Source organism: Trifolium pratense, linkage group LG5 (assembly GCF_020283565.1).
Source record: "Trifolium pratense cultivar HEN17-A07 linkage group LG5, ARS_RC_1.1, whole genome shotgun sequence".
NCBI lineage: Eukaryota > Viridiplantae > Streptophyta > Magnoliopsida > Fabales > Fabaceae > Trifolium > Trifolium pratense.
In genome coordinates this window covers 36,613,179-36,633,677 of record NC_060063.1, presented here as the reverse complement: position 1 = coordinate 36,633,677, position 20,499 = coordinate 36,613,179, and the positions used below count along the sequence as shown (strand labels likewise).

Here is a 20,499-nt window from a genome sequence, read left to right as displayed (position 1 = left end):
CCCCAGAAAACTTGTTCTCCTTTAAAGCTTTTATGACGGAACTTCTGATATCAAAAGCTACCGGGTTTGCCGGTTGAAACCCTCTAAAATCTTGATCTCCATTTGCTCCTCTACCATAATCTCCCAAGGTTCTCCTTGGTGGTGGCGGTGGTTGCACCTCCGCCATTTCAATTGTACCTGAGCAAACACAAACAAACAAATACCCAAGCAGCACAACAATATAAAAGAAAAACTAATAAGGCTAAATAATAGAAAGAAAAATAATAATAATTATGTACTAAAATCCTAAGTAAAGCTAAATTGCCTTGTCAAAATTAATCAACAATCCCCGGCAACGGCGCCAAAAACTTGATGAATTATTGGCAAGTGTACCAATTATCGCCAAGTAGTAAAAAATTATCGATCCTCAGGGATTGAGATTAATCTAAAGCAAAACAATTAAACTATTTCTTAGGAGGAAATTAAATGACATTTTGGGGGGAATGCATAGCATTTGATTAACAATTGAAAGTAAAAAGGTTTAAATTCAACAATTAAAGAAAGCGATTGGGTTTGTTTCGAATCCCTCGTATTTCAGTATGGATGTTAGCGTCTAATACCCTTATAATGATCAATCCAATTATCACGACGGTTTAACTAAGCCACTATACCCATTCTCATGGTGTATAACTCACTATTTTACACTATAATACCCTAATCTCTTAGGCCAATTGAATAGTTAAAATAGGCAAACATTGAACGTTAAACCATAAGTCACAACCTCTAATTCCCTATCTCTAGATCAATTACAAGGTTGAACAATCAATTTAGGTCCAATTCATACAATTAATCTCTTAATCAATATGAATCTCAAATCATACATGAACATTCATCAATACCCATAAAGCATTAAACACAAGATTGATTGAATAACGAATTGAATTAATCAAAAGAGTATTAGTTCAAAGACCTAACATATAAACCCATAGATTCATACAAGTTCATCTTACAAAACCAATCAAAAGAGAACTAGCTACTCATAATGAAAACAAAAGAAAAAAATAAAGAAACTAAAACCAATTAATAAGGTGTCAGCTTGTAGCTTGGAGTCGTTCCTTCATTCCTTCAAGTGCCCCACGCACTGTTCATGTTTTCCTCCTCCTCTGCGTGATATCCTTCCCCAGCGTAGCTCCTCTTGTTATATGCAAAATATGCATTGAATTCTCCTGTATCTTCTTGGGCCACTTTAGCATGTTGCATTTTCTTGGGCTATTCATCAGTCTGTTTTCTATTCACACCAACCCATTACACTAAAACACTTGTTAATATAATTTTTGCACTCAACCATAAACATGTTAAGTTGAACCAAGAAAATAAAAACTACACAAAATATTATTTTAATAGAGAAAAACACTTAATTGATTCAATAAATCAATAATTGCAATTTATTTAAAATGACTCTAAATTAAACACTAAACTAATAAAATGATATTAAAACTTATTAAAAAGACTCTAAAAATAGTGACTGATGAGGATCTCATCAAGTACCGAATTAATGAGTGTAACTCTTCCGCCAAATGATAAATTTCGACCACTCCAAGTATTAAGTCTTTTCTTCATAGCTTCCACTATAGGATTCCAAGTGACCTTTCTCATTGGGTTAGCTCCAACTGGAATTCCTAGAAAACGAAAAGGGATTGATTTTACTTCACAGTGTAAAAAGGAGGACGCTGCAGACAAAAAATTATCATCAAGATTAATGCCATAGAGTTTACTTTTGTAAAAATTAACCTTCAGTCCCGATACTAATTCGAAACTTCTCAACACAGTTTTAAGCGACCATAAATTCTCCCACTTCCCTTCACCTACTAGAACGGTGTCATCTGCAAATTGAAGAGTGTGAAATTGTAAGTCATCATGAACTTTAAAACCATGATAATTGCCATTGTCAACAGCCTTCTGCATTAAGCGAGTGAGACCTTCTGCAACTATCAAGAAAAGAAAGGGAGATAACGGATCCCCTTGTCTCAGCCCTTTACCAACAACAAAATCCGCCGTAGGACTACCATTTACAAGCACAGACATTGAACTAGTAAAAATACAGGCTCTCATCCACTTCAGCCACCTCTGCGCAAATCCCATTCTCCGCATCATATACTCCAAAAAATTCCAATTAACCGTATCGTACGCCCTCTCAAAATCTACCTTCAATAATAAACAGTTGTCTTTTCTTCTCTTGGCAAAATCAATCAGTTCATTCACTACCAAAACTCCATCCAGAATTTGACGATTAGGAACAAAGGCCGTTTGACAATCTGAGATCAATTTACCGATAACTTTTTTTAGACGAGCCGCCAACACCTTTGAAAGGATTTTATACAAACAACCAACAAGGCAAATTGGACTATAATCTGATAAAACCTGAGGATGATACTTTTTTGGTACTAGTGTCAAGAAAGATGCAGTGATCGCCTTTGAAAGGGAAGCACTACTGTGAAATTCGTTCAGAAACTCCATAACATCTGTTTTTAAGATGTCCTAGCAAGTTTTCAAAAAGTTAAAGTTAAACCCATCAGGACCCGGACACTTATTGCCATCACTATTCCACACAACCTCTCTAACTTCCTCAACCGAAAAGGGAGAAAATAAAGAAGAATTATCTGCTTCCGACAGGGAGTTAAACGAAAGCCCATCTAGAGTAGGACGGTTACGCCATTCTTCGGTGAAGTTATTAGCAAAATAATTTTTTACAAAATACTTGATCTCATCGACCCCTTGAACCCATTTGTCACCATCTCTCAACGCCACTAGTTGGTTATTCCTCCTTCTACCCTTTAAAGTCTGATGAAAAAATTTGGTATTAGAATCCCCTTCTTTAACCCACTTTGATCTAGACTTCTGTTTGAGTAAGCTATCCTTAAAATGAAGTTGCTTCCAGAACTCCTTATTTAGACCCTCTAACATAAGGTAATCAACATCCCCATTAGTACTTGAAAGAAGGCCTTCAAACTCATTAATATCGGAGACTGTCTTCTCTATGTTTAGATCCAAATAACCAAACACCTCCTTGTTCCACTTCTTTACACTCTCTCTAAGAAGTTTTAGTTTTTCTTTCAAGACAAAAGCTTTTTTATACCCTTAATATCGTAACTTTTCCAAGTTGATTCCACAAAACCCTTAAACTCTGGATGTTCTAACCAACCGTTTATCACCCTAAAAGGTTTAGGGCCCCAATTACATGACGAGCTGAGGAGCCAAACCGGACAATGATCAGATATATCACGGTCTCCGATCCATTGCCCCTTAACATCATTCTTCTTCAAGAAGCCCTCTGATAACAAGAACCTGTCTAAGCGGCTCATAGCTATACCGTCTGGGCTAAACCAAGAAAACTTCTTCCCCAGCACAAAGTATATCAATAATCTTAATAGAAAATTAAAAGAAAACTTTTGAGAAATTAAAATGTTATCATTTACTTTGCCAACTGATGAAACAATGTCTGCTATTTATATTTTTAAATTTGTCAAACATACAGGTTGTTATCCAAATGTGTATCAATTGGTTATACAGTTTTACATTGCATCATTGACAGAAAGAAGATATTTTGAAGTTGATTAAGGAATCCCCTATATGAGAAAGCGTCTCTCTTGTCGAATAGATCAATGCATAGTTTTTAAATTCTGTATATACACATTTATACAAGTATTTATTATTTATGAACATTGAAAAACTGGGGTTTTTTCTAATTAACCCTCGAGGGTAGGTGCCCTATGCTGACATGACACCAATTAAATTCAGTCATATGTGTGCAAGTCAAACATAAATAATTTTTTTCAAAACTAATTTTGACTACTTTAATTTTCAAATAATTATATTTTAGATTATTACTTTACATTAATTATATTTTAAGTTACACATATTCTTATCATTTACTAAAAAATACTTTTCACAAATTCTATTCATCTTTCTCATGGATTCATCTTTTCTTTTTCCGTAAGATCAAATTTTTTCGCCGGCGCTTCGCTTGTCGCCGCCGCTTCACTTGTCGTCGTCGCTGCTTCACTTGTGATCCTTGAAGATCAGCCTCTTCACAATTGTCTTTCAGAATTTTGTTTCGGTTACGTTTGTTCTAGAATCGGTTCATCTAGGTAACATTGATTTTATTTTTTATTCTCTTGTATGTTTTAATCACTATTTGTCAATTTAACAATTCAAATAACAATTACAAATCCCTCAAGTAATTAAATCGACAGAGAGTGATTAAAACATACAAGAGAATAAAAAATAAAATCAATGTTAATTACCTAGATGAACCGATTCTGGAACAAACGTAGCCGAAACAAAATTCTGAAAGTCAATTGTGAAGAGGCCGATGATGGAGAAGTGATTCCGGAGCCTAAGGAAGCGTCGATCTTGAAGGATCATAAGTGAAGCAGCGACGGCGAAATTTTTTGATCTTACGGAGAAAGAAAAGATGATCCGTAAGAAAAGATGAATAAGATTTGTGAAAAGTGTTTTTTAGTAAATGATATGAATGTGTGTAACCTAAAATATAAATGAAAAGTAGTAACCTAAAATATAATTATTTGAAAATTAAAGTAGTCAAAATTACGTTTTGGTAAAAAATTATTTATGTTTGACTTGGACACGTATATGGCTGAATTTGATTGGTGTCATGTCAGCATAGAGCATATACCCTCAATTTATGTGAGGATAGAGAAGTAGCAGTAGAAGCACAAAAATGTGAACATTTAATTAGCACACACGAGTTAAATTGGTAAAACTTCAACTTTAAAACAACTACAAATTAAGATTTACAGCACTCTCATACAAATGAGAGCTACTCAAACACAAACACACCGTAGTATCTCTATATTACATATATATAGTATAGTATTCAAAACACAAATTAAACCTATGCTCAAAATATACATAGAATATAATAATAATGTGACAAATTAACAATATTCATGTTAAGTCACACTAATCAAAAATCAAACCAAGAAACACACAACTTAGAAGCAAAACCAAGAATCCAAACAAATTACATGGTCATGCATAGAGACTAATTGTTGTTAATTTGTTGGCCTACATCATCATGTCCCTAACTTCAAAGGAGTGCTTGTTCTTCACAACTATGTCATACATGTGCATGGATTTGAACCTATTGAAATCCATAGGAAGGGAAATAAGATCAATGGTGGAGTGTTTGTGGAACTGAAGGAGGTCAGGGTCATCATAGTAACGCTCCCATCCCATGGAATAAAGTTTTCGCTCTAAAACCGCATAAGATGTGATGATCTCGTTGCTTGCGGTGTGAACAAGCACCTTGCGCCGTCCACCTGACCCATGGCGACCGCCTTCCATGGCCTCTGAGCCGTCCACTAGCCTCATCACGCCGTTAGCGTTGTTGAAAAGCCAAACCCCTGACATTCTTAGATTAGTGCAAGAGGAGCAAGAAAGAAAGAAAGAAATAAACAAGTATAAAGTGTGTTGTGTTTTTTTAAGGTTTTGTGAAATGATAGTTGGGGATGAGTGAATGGGGTATTTATAAATGAAATGATGGGGTGAAAATGCTATCAATTTTTTAAATTTTTTTATTTATAAATAGTCAAAATTGTTCCAATTGATAAGGATATAAGAATAACTAAAGTGGGCCTTGGGGAGTGTTATGAGCATGTACATTTGAAGAAAGGATGATAAATTTCATGTGCATTGGTCTTAATCGGAATGGGGAGGGAGATGGGGTGGGGGAGGGGTTCTTGATTCTTGTGGATTCCATTCCAAAGTATTGTTACCCCCACTTTAGAGAATCTTTGTTTGATTTTGAGGAGAATAACTTATTCTAGGAGCAGGATTTCCTACCGTAAATATCCACACGGTTTTCGCACAGTTATTAATCATGACTGTATGATTAGAAATTATTGATTGAGATTATGTTATACTGATTTTGTTAAGATACAATATGAGCTGACCGATTTGTAATATGATTTCGTATTGTGTGTAACAATGTGAATTTATTACAGCATTGTGATTTTAAGTTTTAAGCACTTAAAACTGTAATAATTAACACATGCAAAATAGTCTCATGAATAGTAAATTAAGGTAATTGATTGGACACTGAATAACAAGGTTAGGCAACCTTTTGATTAACTCTAGCTATTGCTTAAGAATGTAGAGAAATATAATTTGGGTGTAGTTAAGGAGTAAATTTGTTTGAGTGGAAATGAGGATGTTCAAATAATAGTGAATTAATATAAATGTTAAAGGATTTGGATCTTTATATAAGTGGTCAAGATTTTAATATCTGGTTTTTATATATGATAAAAATTTGATTGAAATGAAATAATTTATTCTTTGTGTACTACACCCTACAAGTTCTTCGTTGGATATATATCCTATAATTTGTAGGAAGGATATCAATTATTGGGAAATGCGTATGTAGTGTGAGAGAAAGGATTTTCTCCATTTTTTACATGTTTCTTAATCGGAAAACCTTCACTTTGGAATTTACCCTTTCTTTCTATTTCTTCTCTTACACATACCAAATCAAGGGCTACAAATTCAATAAACCCGCTTGGATTGATGCATTGGTATTGACTTGGGACCTGGGAGTGTGCTCCTCCTGAGATCTGAGGTTCGATTCTCTCTGACGTCAATTTGGGTGGGCTAATTTAGCTTCTTAAAAAAAAAAACTACAAATTCAATGCTCTCAATTCAAGTGAATTGAGAGAATAAAAATATATTTATGTGGCAACATTTAACACTTATAAATTATAACAATCATCTCTTTTATCTATGACATTCCCCTTCTTCCTATTTTTATAAATTATATATAAGCTGCTTTTATAAATTATATCGGAAAACTTATGAAAATATATAAGCTGAAAATTTATAATAAGCTATTTTCATAAATTCCCTTAGATACTCCCACAAAATTTATGTTAATATATAAATTTAAATAATTCAATACAAACGAATCTTAAATATATAATATTATTGCTTCAAATAAAAAAATATATAATATGATATCTATTTCAACAAACGGTTAGCCTACTTAAAAGTAGGATTTTTTTTTAAGCAAAAAGTAGGAGTGTTTGTTGTACCGTTTTTGGGTCGATTTTAAGACAATAACTAATCCGATCTACCTTAAATTTTACTTCAATCAAAGTAAATAAATAATCCGATCAAAGCATTTTTTTTCACAAAATAATATCCAAACACATCCAATATTATTACTATAATATTATAGTTCTCAAATTTATAATAATCATATGTCATCTTATATTAACACCCACCATATTAAATGTCTAATTTAATTAGTATCCCTACATTTCTTGAAGATTTAGGAAAAGTCAATTACACAACAACTTGGGAGGGAATAAGAATTAGAGGTAGGTTCCAACGCCCTATCCCATGCACCCAATGAAAACAAAGTTAAATATTGAGACATATAAAACTTGTAGGGGCTTTAGGATACACATATTCTCATTAACCCAACACCATGGTCGTGACTCTACTTCAATTTCCCATCTCCTCCTCGTGCCACATTGGTCCCGTGACTGTGATGTTGAACAAATACTCACATAATTTTCCCTATAATGATCATGATTTTAAGGTGGTTGTTATTTTGGCAAAAGTGAAATACTTAAAATAAATTGGGGTGGTTGTTGTTTTGGCAAACTATTGTGTGAATTATTTGAAAATTTAAAAATTATGTTTTCTTTTTGGAAGGGACCTTTTATTTCGAATGTCTGGTTAACTTATATCTTGGAAGTGATTTCTAGGTAAAAACTCGGGCTTCCCCTATTCCTTTTACGAGCGGGGTATTTACCCTACTTTATGCTTGAATCGGTTGAGTTTGTATGTTGGGGTGTCGTGTTCGGTTTCGATGGGTCAGAGCGATTGGAAGCCATCTTGGTGTTTTGTCCTGCCTGTGGTTGATTCTTGTCTCGATCGTCCTGAGCGGTATTCTTCTTCTCATTGTGGTGCCTTTGAGGGGTTCTAGTTTGTTGGTGTTGCGCATCATTATTGTTGGGGATTAACCCAAAACAAAGAGCACTGAAGGATGAAAGATGAATGAAGAATGAATTTTGAATAAGCAGAAATTGAATAAAGGAAAAGTAAAAATCTTATTCTTCCACAAAGGGCCTTAATTGTTTATATACAATAGGTGGTTACTTCAAAATGCAAGTAACTGCATAACTACCTAGGACAAACAAAACGTAACTGAATTACAACTGTACAAAACTAACTAACTAACTGCTAATTGAAAGCTAACAAAACAGAACGCGTATCAGAACTTGAAACAGAGCTTCAGAGCCTCCTATGCTTCAGAGCCTGTATCAGCTTCAGAGGCAGAGAGGTTCAGAGGCTATGTTGCTTCAGACTCTGAAGTGCTGGTTCAGAGGTTATACTGCTTCAGAGCTTGAATTACCAATCAAACCAATACTCCTCCTTAAGACAAGCTATCGAAGCATACAATCCCTATTTCCCTCCTGAGCTTGAGGAACTGATCTCTCTTCACAGCCTTAGTCATTATATCAGCTTGCTGATTGTCAGTGGAACAATACTCCAAGCTTAACTTTCCTTTGTTGACTTGGTCCCTAAGGAAGTGAAATCTTGTCTCAATGTGTTTACTTTTACCATGACTAACAGGATTTTTAGCCAAGTTAATTGCTGATTTGTTGTCAATCTTCAGCATTACCGTGATGTTGTCAATGATCTTCATTTCATTGAGAAGTGATTGTAGCCAATTAGCTTGACAAGCAGCCAAGGATCCTGCAACGTATTCTGCTTCACAGCTAGAGAGAGCAATCACTGACTGCTTCTTAGAACACCATGAGACTGGTGCATTTTGGAATTTAAACAAATAACCACTAGTACTCCTCCTGTCTACTTTGTCTCCACACCAATCAGCATCAGAGAATCCATTTAATTCAAGTTTTACACTATCTTTTGAATATGGAAATAGCACACCATAGTGTATTGTGCCATTGATGTATCTGAGTATCCTCTTGGCAGCCAGTAGATGAGGCTTCAGTGGTTTGCTCATAAACCTGCTTACATAGCCAACTGCATAGCTAATATCAGGTCTAGTTTGACACAAGTACCTTAGTGAACCAATCAATTGTCTGAATATAGTAGGGTCCACAGTATCACTGTTTTCATCTATTTCTAGCTTAAGTCTTGTGTCTGCAGGTGTGACTGATGAATTGCAATCAAGCATTTCAAACTTTCTCAAAATCTCAGTGGCATATTTTGCTTGATGCAGTATCACCCCCTTTGCAGTATATAACAGCTCCATTCCTAAGAAATAGGTGAGCTTTCCCAAGTCGGTCATTTCAAATTCACTCTTCATCTGTGATTTGAAATCTTCAATCTCTGCTAGTGAGCTACCAGTCACTAACAAGTCATCAACATACAAACATATGATTAACATATGCTTGTTCTCACTGTGTTTAACATACACACCATATTCCACACTACATTTCACAAATCCTTGTACAACAAAGAATTGGTCAATTCTCTTGTTCCAAGCTCTTGGAGCTTGTTTCAAACCATACAAGGCTTTGTTCAGTTTCAGCACTTTATCTTCTTTACCTTTTAATTCAAAACCAGGTGGTTGTTTGACATATACATCTTCTTCCAATGGTCCATTTAAGAATGCTGACTTTACATCTAAATGGAATAAAGGCCATCTTCTGCTACAAGCTAGTGCAATAACCAGCCTTATAGTTTCATGCCTTGCCACAGGAGAGAATACTTCATCATAGTCTAGGCCTTGCTTTTGCAGAAAACCTTTGGCCACAAGTCTTGCCTTGTACTTGACTACTTGGCCCTCAGGATTTTGCTTCACTTTGTACACCCACTTCACATCAATTGCTCTTTTCTCTGAAGGTAGCTTGCACAGGTCCCATGTCTTATTCTTTTCAATTGACTTCAGCTCATCAATCATTGCTTCTAACCACACTTTACTCTTTAGTGCACTCTTGACATCTAAAGGTTCAGTGTCTGCAAGCATAGCATAATGCACAATGTCACCCTCATTGTCTACAGCATTATCTGGAACCATTTCACAATCTGCTAACCTTCTTGGAATCTGAGTAACTCTGTGAGGTCTTGGTGTCAGATGAACTCTATCATCATCATCACTTGAGGTGTGCATATCTTCTTCATGATTAGTACCTTGATTTGGATTAACAAAAGTAACTGGTTCATCTATGTTGCTTAATCCATCATCTAAGTCCACTTCACAAGTTTTCTTAGATACAGATTTCTGTTTCCAATCCCAGCTTTCATTCTCAAGTACTTTCACATCTCTGCTGATCTCTATCTTGTCTGATGTGGGATTATACAGTCTATATGCACCAGTTCTATGATATCCAACAAATATCACAGGTTCACTTTTGTCATCTAGCTTCTTTCTCTTTGCATCTGGCACATGCTTGTAACTCAAGGAACCAAACACCTTCAAGTGTTTCACAGATGGAATTGAACCACTCCATATAGCTTCTGGCACTTTGTCTAAGCATTTGGTAGGACATCTGTTTAGGATATATACTGCAGTAGAAACTGCCTCACCCCAAAATCTATGTGGCAAACCCTTCTGCTTTACCATGCTTCTAGCCATATCCAGGATAGTTCTATTCCTTCTCTCAGCAAGACCATTGTGTTGAGGAGTGTATGGTGCTGTAATTTCATGAATTATGCCTTGCTCTTTGCAATAATTCTCAAACTCCTTTGATGTATATTCTCCTCCACCATCAGTTCTCAACACTTTTATTGACTTGTCACTTTGTTTTTCAACCAGTGTTTTGAATTTCTTAAACACTTCAAATGCATCACTTTTAGCCTTTATATGATATAGCCATATCATCCTTGAATACTCATCAACAAATGTGATAAAATATTTGTTTCCACCAGTTGATAACACATCAATTGGTCCACAAATATCAGAATGCACAACATTTAGCACTTCACTAGATCTCATAGGCAAGTTACTTTTAAAAGATGATCTAGGATGTTTTCCTAACAAACATACAGTGCATGTATCGACTGGAGGTATAACACTAGGCAGTCCTAACACCATGTTCTTTGAATTAAGCATAGACAAGCTTTTGAAATTCAAATGACCATACCTCTTGTGCCATAAGTCACTGTCTTTACTTTCAGCAGTTGCAACTAAGCATTCAACTTCAATTGCTTTGATTTGACTCTTGAAGGTTCTATTCTTGCTTTGTGCTGTTTTCAGAATTAATCTATTCTTTGAATCAAAGAGTTTCAGTGCTTCATCTTCTAGCACTACCCTGAACCCTTTCTCAAGTAACTGACCTACACTCATCAAGTTACATTTCATACCAGGCACATATAGAACTTTCTCAATCACTGCTTTCCTTCCATTATTTCTCTGTATCACTACATTTCCAATGCCTTCAGCTGCAATGGAATTGCTGTCTGCTAGCCTGATCTTTGTGTTGAAACACTTGTCAAAATCAGTTAAGATGCTTCTATTCCCTGTCATATGATTTGAGCACCCTGTATCAAAGTACCAAACCATGGAATCTGCTGCTTCATCAGTAATTGTCACCATGAAATTCACATCATCTTCTGATGTTGAATCATCTTGTGCCACATTTGCTTCTTCTCCACTGTTTTGACTTTGGTTCTTCTTAGGAGCCTTACATTCTTTAGCATAGTGACCATATTTGTCACAATTGTAACACTGAATGGTGCTCTTATCCTTCTTTTGATAATTCTTCTTTTTCCCTCCTCCTTCTTTTGAGGATTCAGGCTTGTCTTCAACACTTTCTTTCCCTTTCTTGAACTCTTTCTTTTTCTGCCACTTCTTTTTGTCATCTTGGTACTTTTTGAACTTTACAAACAAAGCTTGCTCATCTTCTTTGCCATGGTTTCTTCCACCATGCTTCATCTCATGAGCCTCAAGTGTACTCTGCAAGTCTTCAATCTTGATTTCACTTAAGTCTTTTGTTTCTTCAATTGTCACCACAATGTGCTCAAATTTTGAAGTTAAAGTTCTAAGTACCTTTTCCACTGTTTCCTGTTCAGCAAGATTACTTCCACAATTCTTCATCTGATTGGTGAGAGTCACCACTCTTGTGAAGTAATCTGCAATTGTCTCATCATTCTTCATCTCCAGCAGCTCATATTGTCTCTTCAAGGCTTGCAATTTCACTTTCTTGACCTTTGCATCACCACCATAGCTCTTCTGCAAAGTGTCCCAGGCCTCTTTGGACGTTGTGAAATCTGCAATCTTCTCAAATACCTTGGCATCAACACATTGATGAATGAGAAATAGAGCTTTGCTATCTTTCTTCAGTGCTTCTCTGAATGTTGTTCTCTGTTCTGCTGTTGCATTTGCTGGTAATGGATCAAGAACTGTCTTCACTTGTTCATCCACTTCTTGAACAATGAATATCACATTCATCTGTTTGACCCATGTATCCCAGTTCTTTCCATCAAGAATTGGCAAATTCGCATGGAAATTACTCTTCCCAGCCATGATTGAATCACTGCAACCTTTGATGCTCTTTCTTGGTGAAAGATCCGAATCAAGATCCCTTGGATCGTGAAAGCTCTAGATACCACTTTGTTGGGGATTAACCCAAAACAAAGAGCACTGAAGGATGAAAGATGAATGAAGAATGAATTTTGAATAAGCAGAAATTGAATAAAGGAAAAGTAAAAATCTTATTCTTCCACAAAGGGCCTTAATTGTTTATATACAATAGGTGGTTACTTCAAAATGCAAGTAACTGCATAACTACCTAGGACAAACAAAACGTAACTGAATTACAACTGTACAAAACTAACTAACTAACTGCTAATTGAAAGCTAACAAAACAGAACGCGTATCAGAACTTGAAACAGAGCTTCAGAGCCTCCTATGCTTCAGAGCCTGTATCAGCTTCAGAGGCAGAGAGGTTCAGAGGCTATGTTGCTTCAGACTCTGAAGTGCTGGTTCAGAGGTTATACTGCTTCAGAGCTTGAATTACCAATCAAACCAATAATTATTTCCTTGTAGTTTATTTGCTTGTTTGTTTTTATGTCTTACCTTTGAGATTGTTGGGTTTTGGTATAATGAACTTCCGGTACCTCAATTATTTTTCAGAACATTCTCATGCATTTTTTTCATTTTTATATTTATATAATATATTTGCTATTAAAAAAAAATTGAGTCCGGCCACAGTAAAGATTCAAGAAAATAGTAGAATTGAGATCGAAGGTTAGTTCTTGTATATTTCTTCTTCCTCTCTTTTATTATGGTGTTTATTTACTGCTTGTGAGATTATTATTGTTATCCCTCTTTTCTTAATATACATGAAAGTATTGGTCTGACAAACGAATTTAGCGTGGTTTAAGAAAAGTCAAGCACATACACAACAACTTGAGAGGGAATTGAGCCAATGAAAACGAAGTTAGATATTGAGCCATAAAAAATGTAGGGCTTTAGGACGCACATTCTCTTTTTCCCATCTCCTCCTCGTGCTACATTGGTCCAGTGACTTCGATGTTGAATAATACCCACATAATATGCCTTATAATGACCATGATTTTAATGTGAATAAAGTTGAATTTGTGTTCATCATCTAATTATTTAGATGAGAATATTTGTCTTCACACACGTGCTTGATTTCTTTTTTATCATAGTATATGATATGATTAATCATTTCTCCAAAAAGGTGGGGTGGTAAATAAGCCCTTATCCTTGAGTTAATTTTTCGCTTTTTTCAATTGGTTGAGAAATTTGTTGTGAGATGGGGAATTGATGATTCTTGTGATCAACACTCTTGGTTGATATCATCCTCATAAGGAACAGATTTGCTGCTGTAAAACCGTTGACATAGATGGTTAAAATCATTTTAATTATAATACATATGATCTAAACCGACTAATGTGAAATGAGTGATTGAGATTTAATGTGTTAAACTGTGTCCTTTTTTGACTGCGGTAAGTGTTGTCCATCATTATAACTCGTTCTTTTCAATCAGAGCTTCCTCATAATCTCTAATAAATAGTTTTAAATTCTTGGTTTAGCTTGGTAATCAAGTAGAAGTGGATCTGGTGTAATGAATAAGTATAGGAGAGAGAATTCTCTTATGTTAATTTAGGGTAAAATGTTTTTTGAGCCATTGATTTGAATGAAGAGAGAAAAGGAAAAGGAAAAAAACAATGAATTGAAAGGTGGTGATTAAACAAATTGAGGAATATGAGGAAAAACAAAGGTCATGCTTGTGGTTATTATAGATGACGCGGAGCGCACCCTCAGGTTTCTTTGAAGGTTTTCATCTTTGCGTAGCGTTTATTGCGTGACAGGTTGCCCACAAAGTCCAACCTGGTCACTCGAGGCATCTTATCTTTTGCAGCACATTTATGCGTATCTGGATGTGGGGAGGCAGAGTCGGCTCATCATTTATTCATCTCTTGCCGCTTCTTTGGTTCACTTTGGGCTCTAGTTTGCACTTGGATTGACATTTCATCGCTGAGCTCCACTACTATCCAGGATCACTTTGTTCAATTTACTTGTTCAGTTGGTGGATTTTGAGCATGCGGTCTTTTTTGCAGCTCTTTTGGCTGGCTAGCGTATGAGTTGTATGGACGGAAATAAATCATAGATTGTTTAGAGGCTCAAATAGTACTCTTCATCAGTTGTTGGACAAGATCAAACTTTTCCTATAGGTGATTGAAGACGACGAGTGTTAGTTTAGTTTTAAACTACCATAGTTGGTGGTCTAGTCCTTTGTTATATTTGAGCTTTGTATGAATTTTGTTTTTTTCTTTCTTTGTCTCTTTTTAAACTTTGTTAGTCTATCCTGGCACACCTTGTGCTGACGAGGCTGATTTTTACTTATGATATATCTCATTTTGTCTTGATTAAAAAAAAATTATCTTAATTTGTTTTACAAAATTTACATAATTGATATAAATTTTGTAATAAAGAACCCAGCCTTTAATATTAACAGCACGTACGTACCCCAACACAAATGACAGCCACACTCAAGTACAAACACATCGTGCCTCTATGCAAAAAATACACAGATTAATGTGACTAAATCAAGCAAAGTCACACTAATAAAAAAGAAAAAAAGAAAAAAAAAACACTACCAAACCAAGAATCCAAATTACAAGGTCATGCATAGATATGGGTATAAAGAATCTAAATTATTTCAACCAAGCTTTATTTTGTAAATGGAAGTGGAGAGGTTTGTGTGATCATAATACCATATGGACCAAACTATTAGAGCATAGATATGGGAGCTTGGCTGATAATTTTTTGCACTCTAATCTTAGCAATGTCAAATGTCAATCTTTGTGGTGGCGTGATATTATGAAGATTGGGGATATTGAGAATATGATGTGTGGTTCAAGACTAATGTGAGCAATGACGCAGATAACAGACGATGGGGGCTTACTCAATCAGGTATTTTTATAGGTAAAATAGCTAGTAAGTCTTCTTGTGTTTTTAGATTGGTGTAAGGATCCATTAAAATGCATTATTATCATGTAATAGTTGCTATAAGAATTGTAAGGGTTGAGTACCCCTTGTATTCTTTATAATTCAATTTTTGCTTAAAAAAAAAGATCATGCATAGGGATTAATTGTTGTTAATTTGTTGGACTACTTCATCATGTCCCTAATTTCAAAGGAGTGCTTGTTCTTCACAACTATGTCATACATGTGCATGGACTTGAACCTATTGAAATCCATAGGAAGGGAAATAAGATCAATGGTGTAGTGTTTATGGAATTGAAGGAGGTCAGGGTCATCATAGTAACGCTCCCATCCTAGCGAATAAAGTTTTCACTCTAAAACCGTGTAAGAAGTGATGATCCCATTGCTTGTGGTGTGAACAAGCACCTTGCGCCGTCCACCTGACCCCTGGGAACAACCTTCCAATGCCTCCACACCATCTACTAGCCTCATTATGCCATTCGGATTGAAAACCCAAACCCCTGACATTCTTGGATTATACAATAGAAGCAAGAAAGAAAGAAACAAGAACAAGTGTGTTGTTTTGTTTAAGGTTTTGTTATGTGGTTAGAGATGAGTGTGCAATGAAATGATGGGTGAATGAGGTATTTATAAATGAAATGATGGGTGAGAATACTCTCAATTTTAATATTTTTATTTACATAATATAGTCAAAATTGTTCCAAATGGTAAGGATATAATATTTGGATGTGAGAACAACTAAAGTGGGACTTGGGGAGTGTTATGAGTGTAACATTCTTAATTTATCCCTTTATTTTATTTTCGAAAAAAATTAATTTTATTTATTTAATAAGTATGCCACACATACTCAACGTAATTATATTCTGAAATGTTTAGATATTATGTAGCGGAGAATAAAAATTAAACCAAAATAATATAAGTTTCAAAGTCCGATTTGAAAATACTGAATCAAATGACATAGCTCAATTGTTATAAAAAGTTAGCAACATAATTAAATAAAGTTTCTCCCCAACAACATCCTAACAGAGCGACGCCAAATAAATAGCAAAGCAACAGCTATCCGAACACATTAGTTATGATTCATCTCCTACCTGAAAATCTACGGTTGCACACCGTAGGGCCAAGCCAGAAGGGGGAATATAAAGGTGAGCGAAAATACATCAAGAAAATAACTGAATTAAAACAACGTAATAACTAGCAGCATCATAAACAACAACAAGACCACCTAAGCGGATGGCCACGCGCATTCATCAATCAACCACAATCATCAATCAACGATTAAATAAAGAGAAATAAACAACAATATTTAAATGAACAAATATAATTAAAATGCATGCAATGCGTCTAGACTCGCTACATGCATGCGGTACTAATAACAACGACATTTCCAGTTTTACATCATGAAGGATCAACTTCATTATGAGCAACGTTATTTTCAACTTCATTAAGCAACGTCATTTTCAACATCATTTATACAACTTCAATAGGAAACGTCATTGGACACATGAATGAATGCATATCATGTTATAATAAGCAACGTCAATAGGCAACATCATTTAACAAATTCGATAGACAACTTCATCATCATTATAACAACATCAATAAACAACATCCATAAGCAACCACAACAACAACGATTACAACATCATAATTTCGGCACAACTCCAATATCATTAAAAGAGATAATTCAACATTGTTATAACCACATAGCTCAACATCATTATTCAACAAAACAACAATTCAAACAACACAATTACTATCAACGAGCAACGACTGAAAACAACACCGCTACACAACAATTATTAGCAACTTCGATTACAGCGCCAACTAAAATTTAATAACTCAATTAGTAATTCACTCCTCTTAGGACAAGAACTTATTACTCGTCTTTAACAGAACTCTTAACCAACTTTAACTCGGTTTAGTTTATCAACGAAACGTATGAATTTTAAATCAATTTAATTAATAACAATTGTGAAATAATTCAAATCCTAAACATTATATAAAAGCAGGGAGAGTAAGATACACTAGAGAGTTCTAAAATATTCAAAATACTGTACATAAAATTTTGAGAAACTTTTATAAAATTATAATATTTTTAATGACCTTTTTACCTTAAATAATTAACTAAAAATAGCTACAGGTGTCCGAAAATTCCCAAAGTGGTACCAAAATTTCAAGAACATTATTTAAAATTTCTCTATAAAAACAATAAAATATACAGGAGTCATATAGACGTTGCACGCGCCCCCATGCTCCGGGGCTGCGACTGAGCGAGGGGAGGAGACACTGTTCACCTCCTTCACCCGGTTTACTGTAAAACGGGTCACGCGACCCGGATTCTGACCCGGTTCGTTCTCTGTCATTTCTTAACGATAGGCGACGAACCTTATACCGTTTTAATCGTAGTTCAATTTTAGGAAGGTTCCCGGTGTTAGTTTTTAAAATCGGCGATCGAATCGCATATAAAAAGGAGACAAAAGTTCTGTTTGAAATTCAACAACAACACAATTAAAATCATCCCAAAGCTCTCGGTTTGATTGGTTTTCGACCCTTACGAATCCCGGAAGTTTAAAATCTTTACAGACACGTTTTAGATAAATTAGAATACTCGAAAACGTTTTAAAATTGAGAATCATTCAATTCCGAAAATTCAAACTCTTAACAACTCAAGAACAATCCCAAAAAATTGTAACAACTCTCTTAAACTGATTTGGACCCTTAAATTGTTATGAAAACTGAGACTTGTGTATTAATAGGCCAAAACCACAATTCATCCAATTTTAAAGTTTTTCTTTTTCAAAATAATCAACACCATCCTTGAACCCCAAGACTCGTACGGATTGTATTAACAACGATAAACACGACCTCTTATTCACGAAACAGAACACACAAACCATAATACAAGGAAATCAGAATCGGATTTAGATTCCTCTCAAATCAAAACAACAACGACGATGACGACGACAACAACAACAACAACATCATATAATAGAAGGAAGCATAAGAGCAACAAAGCACACACATAATAAGTACACAAAGTATTCCTATTGAATTCAGAATTTCAAAAGTATAAAGTTCCCTTACTTGGATTGCAGTGAACTCCTTAGATTGATGTTAAGTTTTTCCTTCTCTTGCTTCTCTTCACTCTCTCACGAACTCTTTCTCTCTCTCACCCACTAGCACTAGTTTTTGTGTTTGTTTTTGTTTGTATCGATATGCTGATTTTTCCTAACCCCAACCCTTTTAAATCATTTAATTTCAAAGGACAAGATTTTCAATACAATTAAAATGAATTTATTAAAATTAAAAACATGGTTTTCTTTTATTTTTATTTTTACTACAATCTTATCCACACCCGTCCTCTTAGCTCTCAACACCTCATTATCTAATTTTTCTACTTCTTTTTTTTAAAATTTTATTTTAGTTCACCAACATCATTCTACTCATTCTTTTAATTTTATTTTAGTTCACCAACACCATTCTGCTCATTTATTTTCCCCATAATTAATTATTCAACACATCAAAATAATTAAATAACCACACAACAATCAACACAAGCAACTTCTAATAATAATAAAAATATTAATAAACTAATTCTAAAAGTTGGGGCAATGAGCATGTACGTACATTTGAATAAAGGATGTTGTGGGTGTTAAATTTCATGTGCATTGGTCTTAATCAGAATGGGGGAGGGAGATGGGGAGGGTGAGGGGTTCTTGATTCCAAAGTATTGTTACCCCACTTTAGAGAATCTTTGTTTTGTTTTGATGAGAATAACTTATTCTAGTACAAAGAGGGATTATAATAATTAACACATGCAAAATGAATATCATGTATAGCAAATTATGATAATTGATTGGCTAGAGAATAATGAGGTTAGACACCTTTAATTTGCTCTAGCAATTGGTTGAGAAAATGTGTGTGAAAGAATGTTGAGAAATATAATTTGTATTTTTGTATGGTTACGGATAAATTTGTTTGAGTAACAAGTTTTGTGATATTATTATTATTTGTTAGGAAGCATTTGTTATTGGGCCTAGATTGATTGGGCTTGGCTACTTATGGCCCAACTTTGTAAGCCTACATATGAGGCATTTGTGAATGAATGAATAGTATGGATCATTGATTACCAACAAGTGGTATCAGTTAAGCCTTAATCCAAGACCTGTTTTTCGCACGCGCTAACTAACTCTCAAGAACTGATGTTCTCTTCTCCGGTGACAGTTAGAGCAGTTACGGTGGTTGTTAATCGTTTTCACCATCTTTCTTGCACGATTTCGCCTTCTGTTCAATTCTTTCCTTCCTCTGTTTCGAGTTATCATGGCAAAATCTTCAAATTTCGCTCAACCATCTATCCCAAAGTTCGATGGTTACTATGAACATTGGGCCATGCTTATGGAGAATCTTCTCCGATCGAAAGAATACTGGACAATGATTGAAAATGGAGTTCTTGCAGCTCCGGCGAATGCAACAACACAAAACAACAACTTGCAGATGCAAGTAAGCTCATGGATTTGAAGGTAAAGAACTATCTTTTCCAATCAATTGATCGAACAATCTTAGAAATAATATTGGAACGTGACACTGCAAAGAATATATGGGATGCAATGCGACGCAAGTATCAAGGTTCAACCAAGGTAAAACGTGCGCAATTGCAATCCCTAAGACGTGAATTTGAGATTCTTGAAATGGAAGAAAGTGAATCTGTCACTGATTTCTTTGCAAGAACCCTCAAAATTGCAAACAACATGACTGCACATGGTGAAAGGATGGAACAAGTGACAGTAGTTGAAAAGATTCTTAGATCAATGACTGAGAAATTCAATTACGTGGTGTGTTCAATCACGGAATCAAATGATGTAACTATTATGTCCATAGATGAGTTACAAAGCAGTCTTCTTGTTCATGAGAAGTTAATGAAAGGCAAGAGTCATGGTGTCACAGTTGGAGCGGAGCAGGCTCTCAAGATTTCCAATGTTGGTAGAGGGAGAGGTCGTAGTTCTTCCTCAAGAGGGAGAGGGCACTCATTCTTATAGTGTCCT

At 35.1% G+C, this 20,499-nt stretch overlaps 1 protein-coding gene and 1 pseudogene across 1 annotated transcript; both read right to left on the bottom strand.

Moving 5' to 3' along the window:
• Positions 1-4,754: 4,754 nt before the first annotated feature.
• Positions 4,755-5,838, bottom strand: LOC123885155 (flowering-promoting factor 1-like protein 1). Its single transcript, XM_045934421.1, has one exon. The coding sequence runs from the start codon at positions 5,410-5,412 to the stop codon at positions 5,068-5,070; it is 345 nt and encodes a 114-aa protein (XP_045790377.1). The 5' UTR covers positions 5,413-5,838; the 3' UTR covers positions 4,755-5,067.
• Positions 5,839-15,619: 9,781 nt separating this feature from the next.
• On the bottom strand, positions 15,620-15,961 carry LOC123886556 (annotated as a pseudogene).
• Between the last annotated feature and the right edge of the window lie 4,538 nt (positions 15,962-20,499).

Coding starts and splice junctions, on each gene's coding strand:
- LOC123885155 (XM_045934421.1), bottom strand. CDS start 5,412: ATGTCAGGGGTTTGGCTTTTCAACAACGCTAACGGCGTGATGAGGCTA.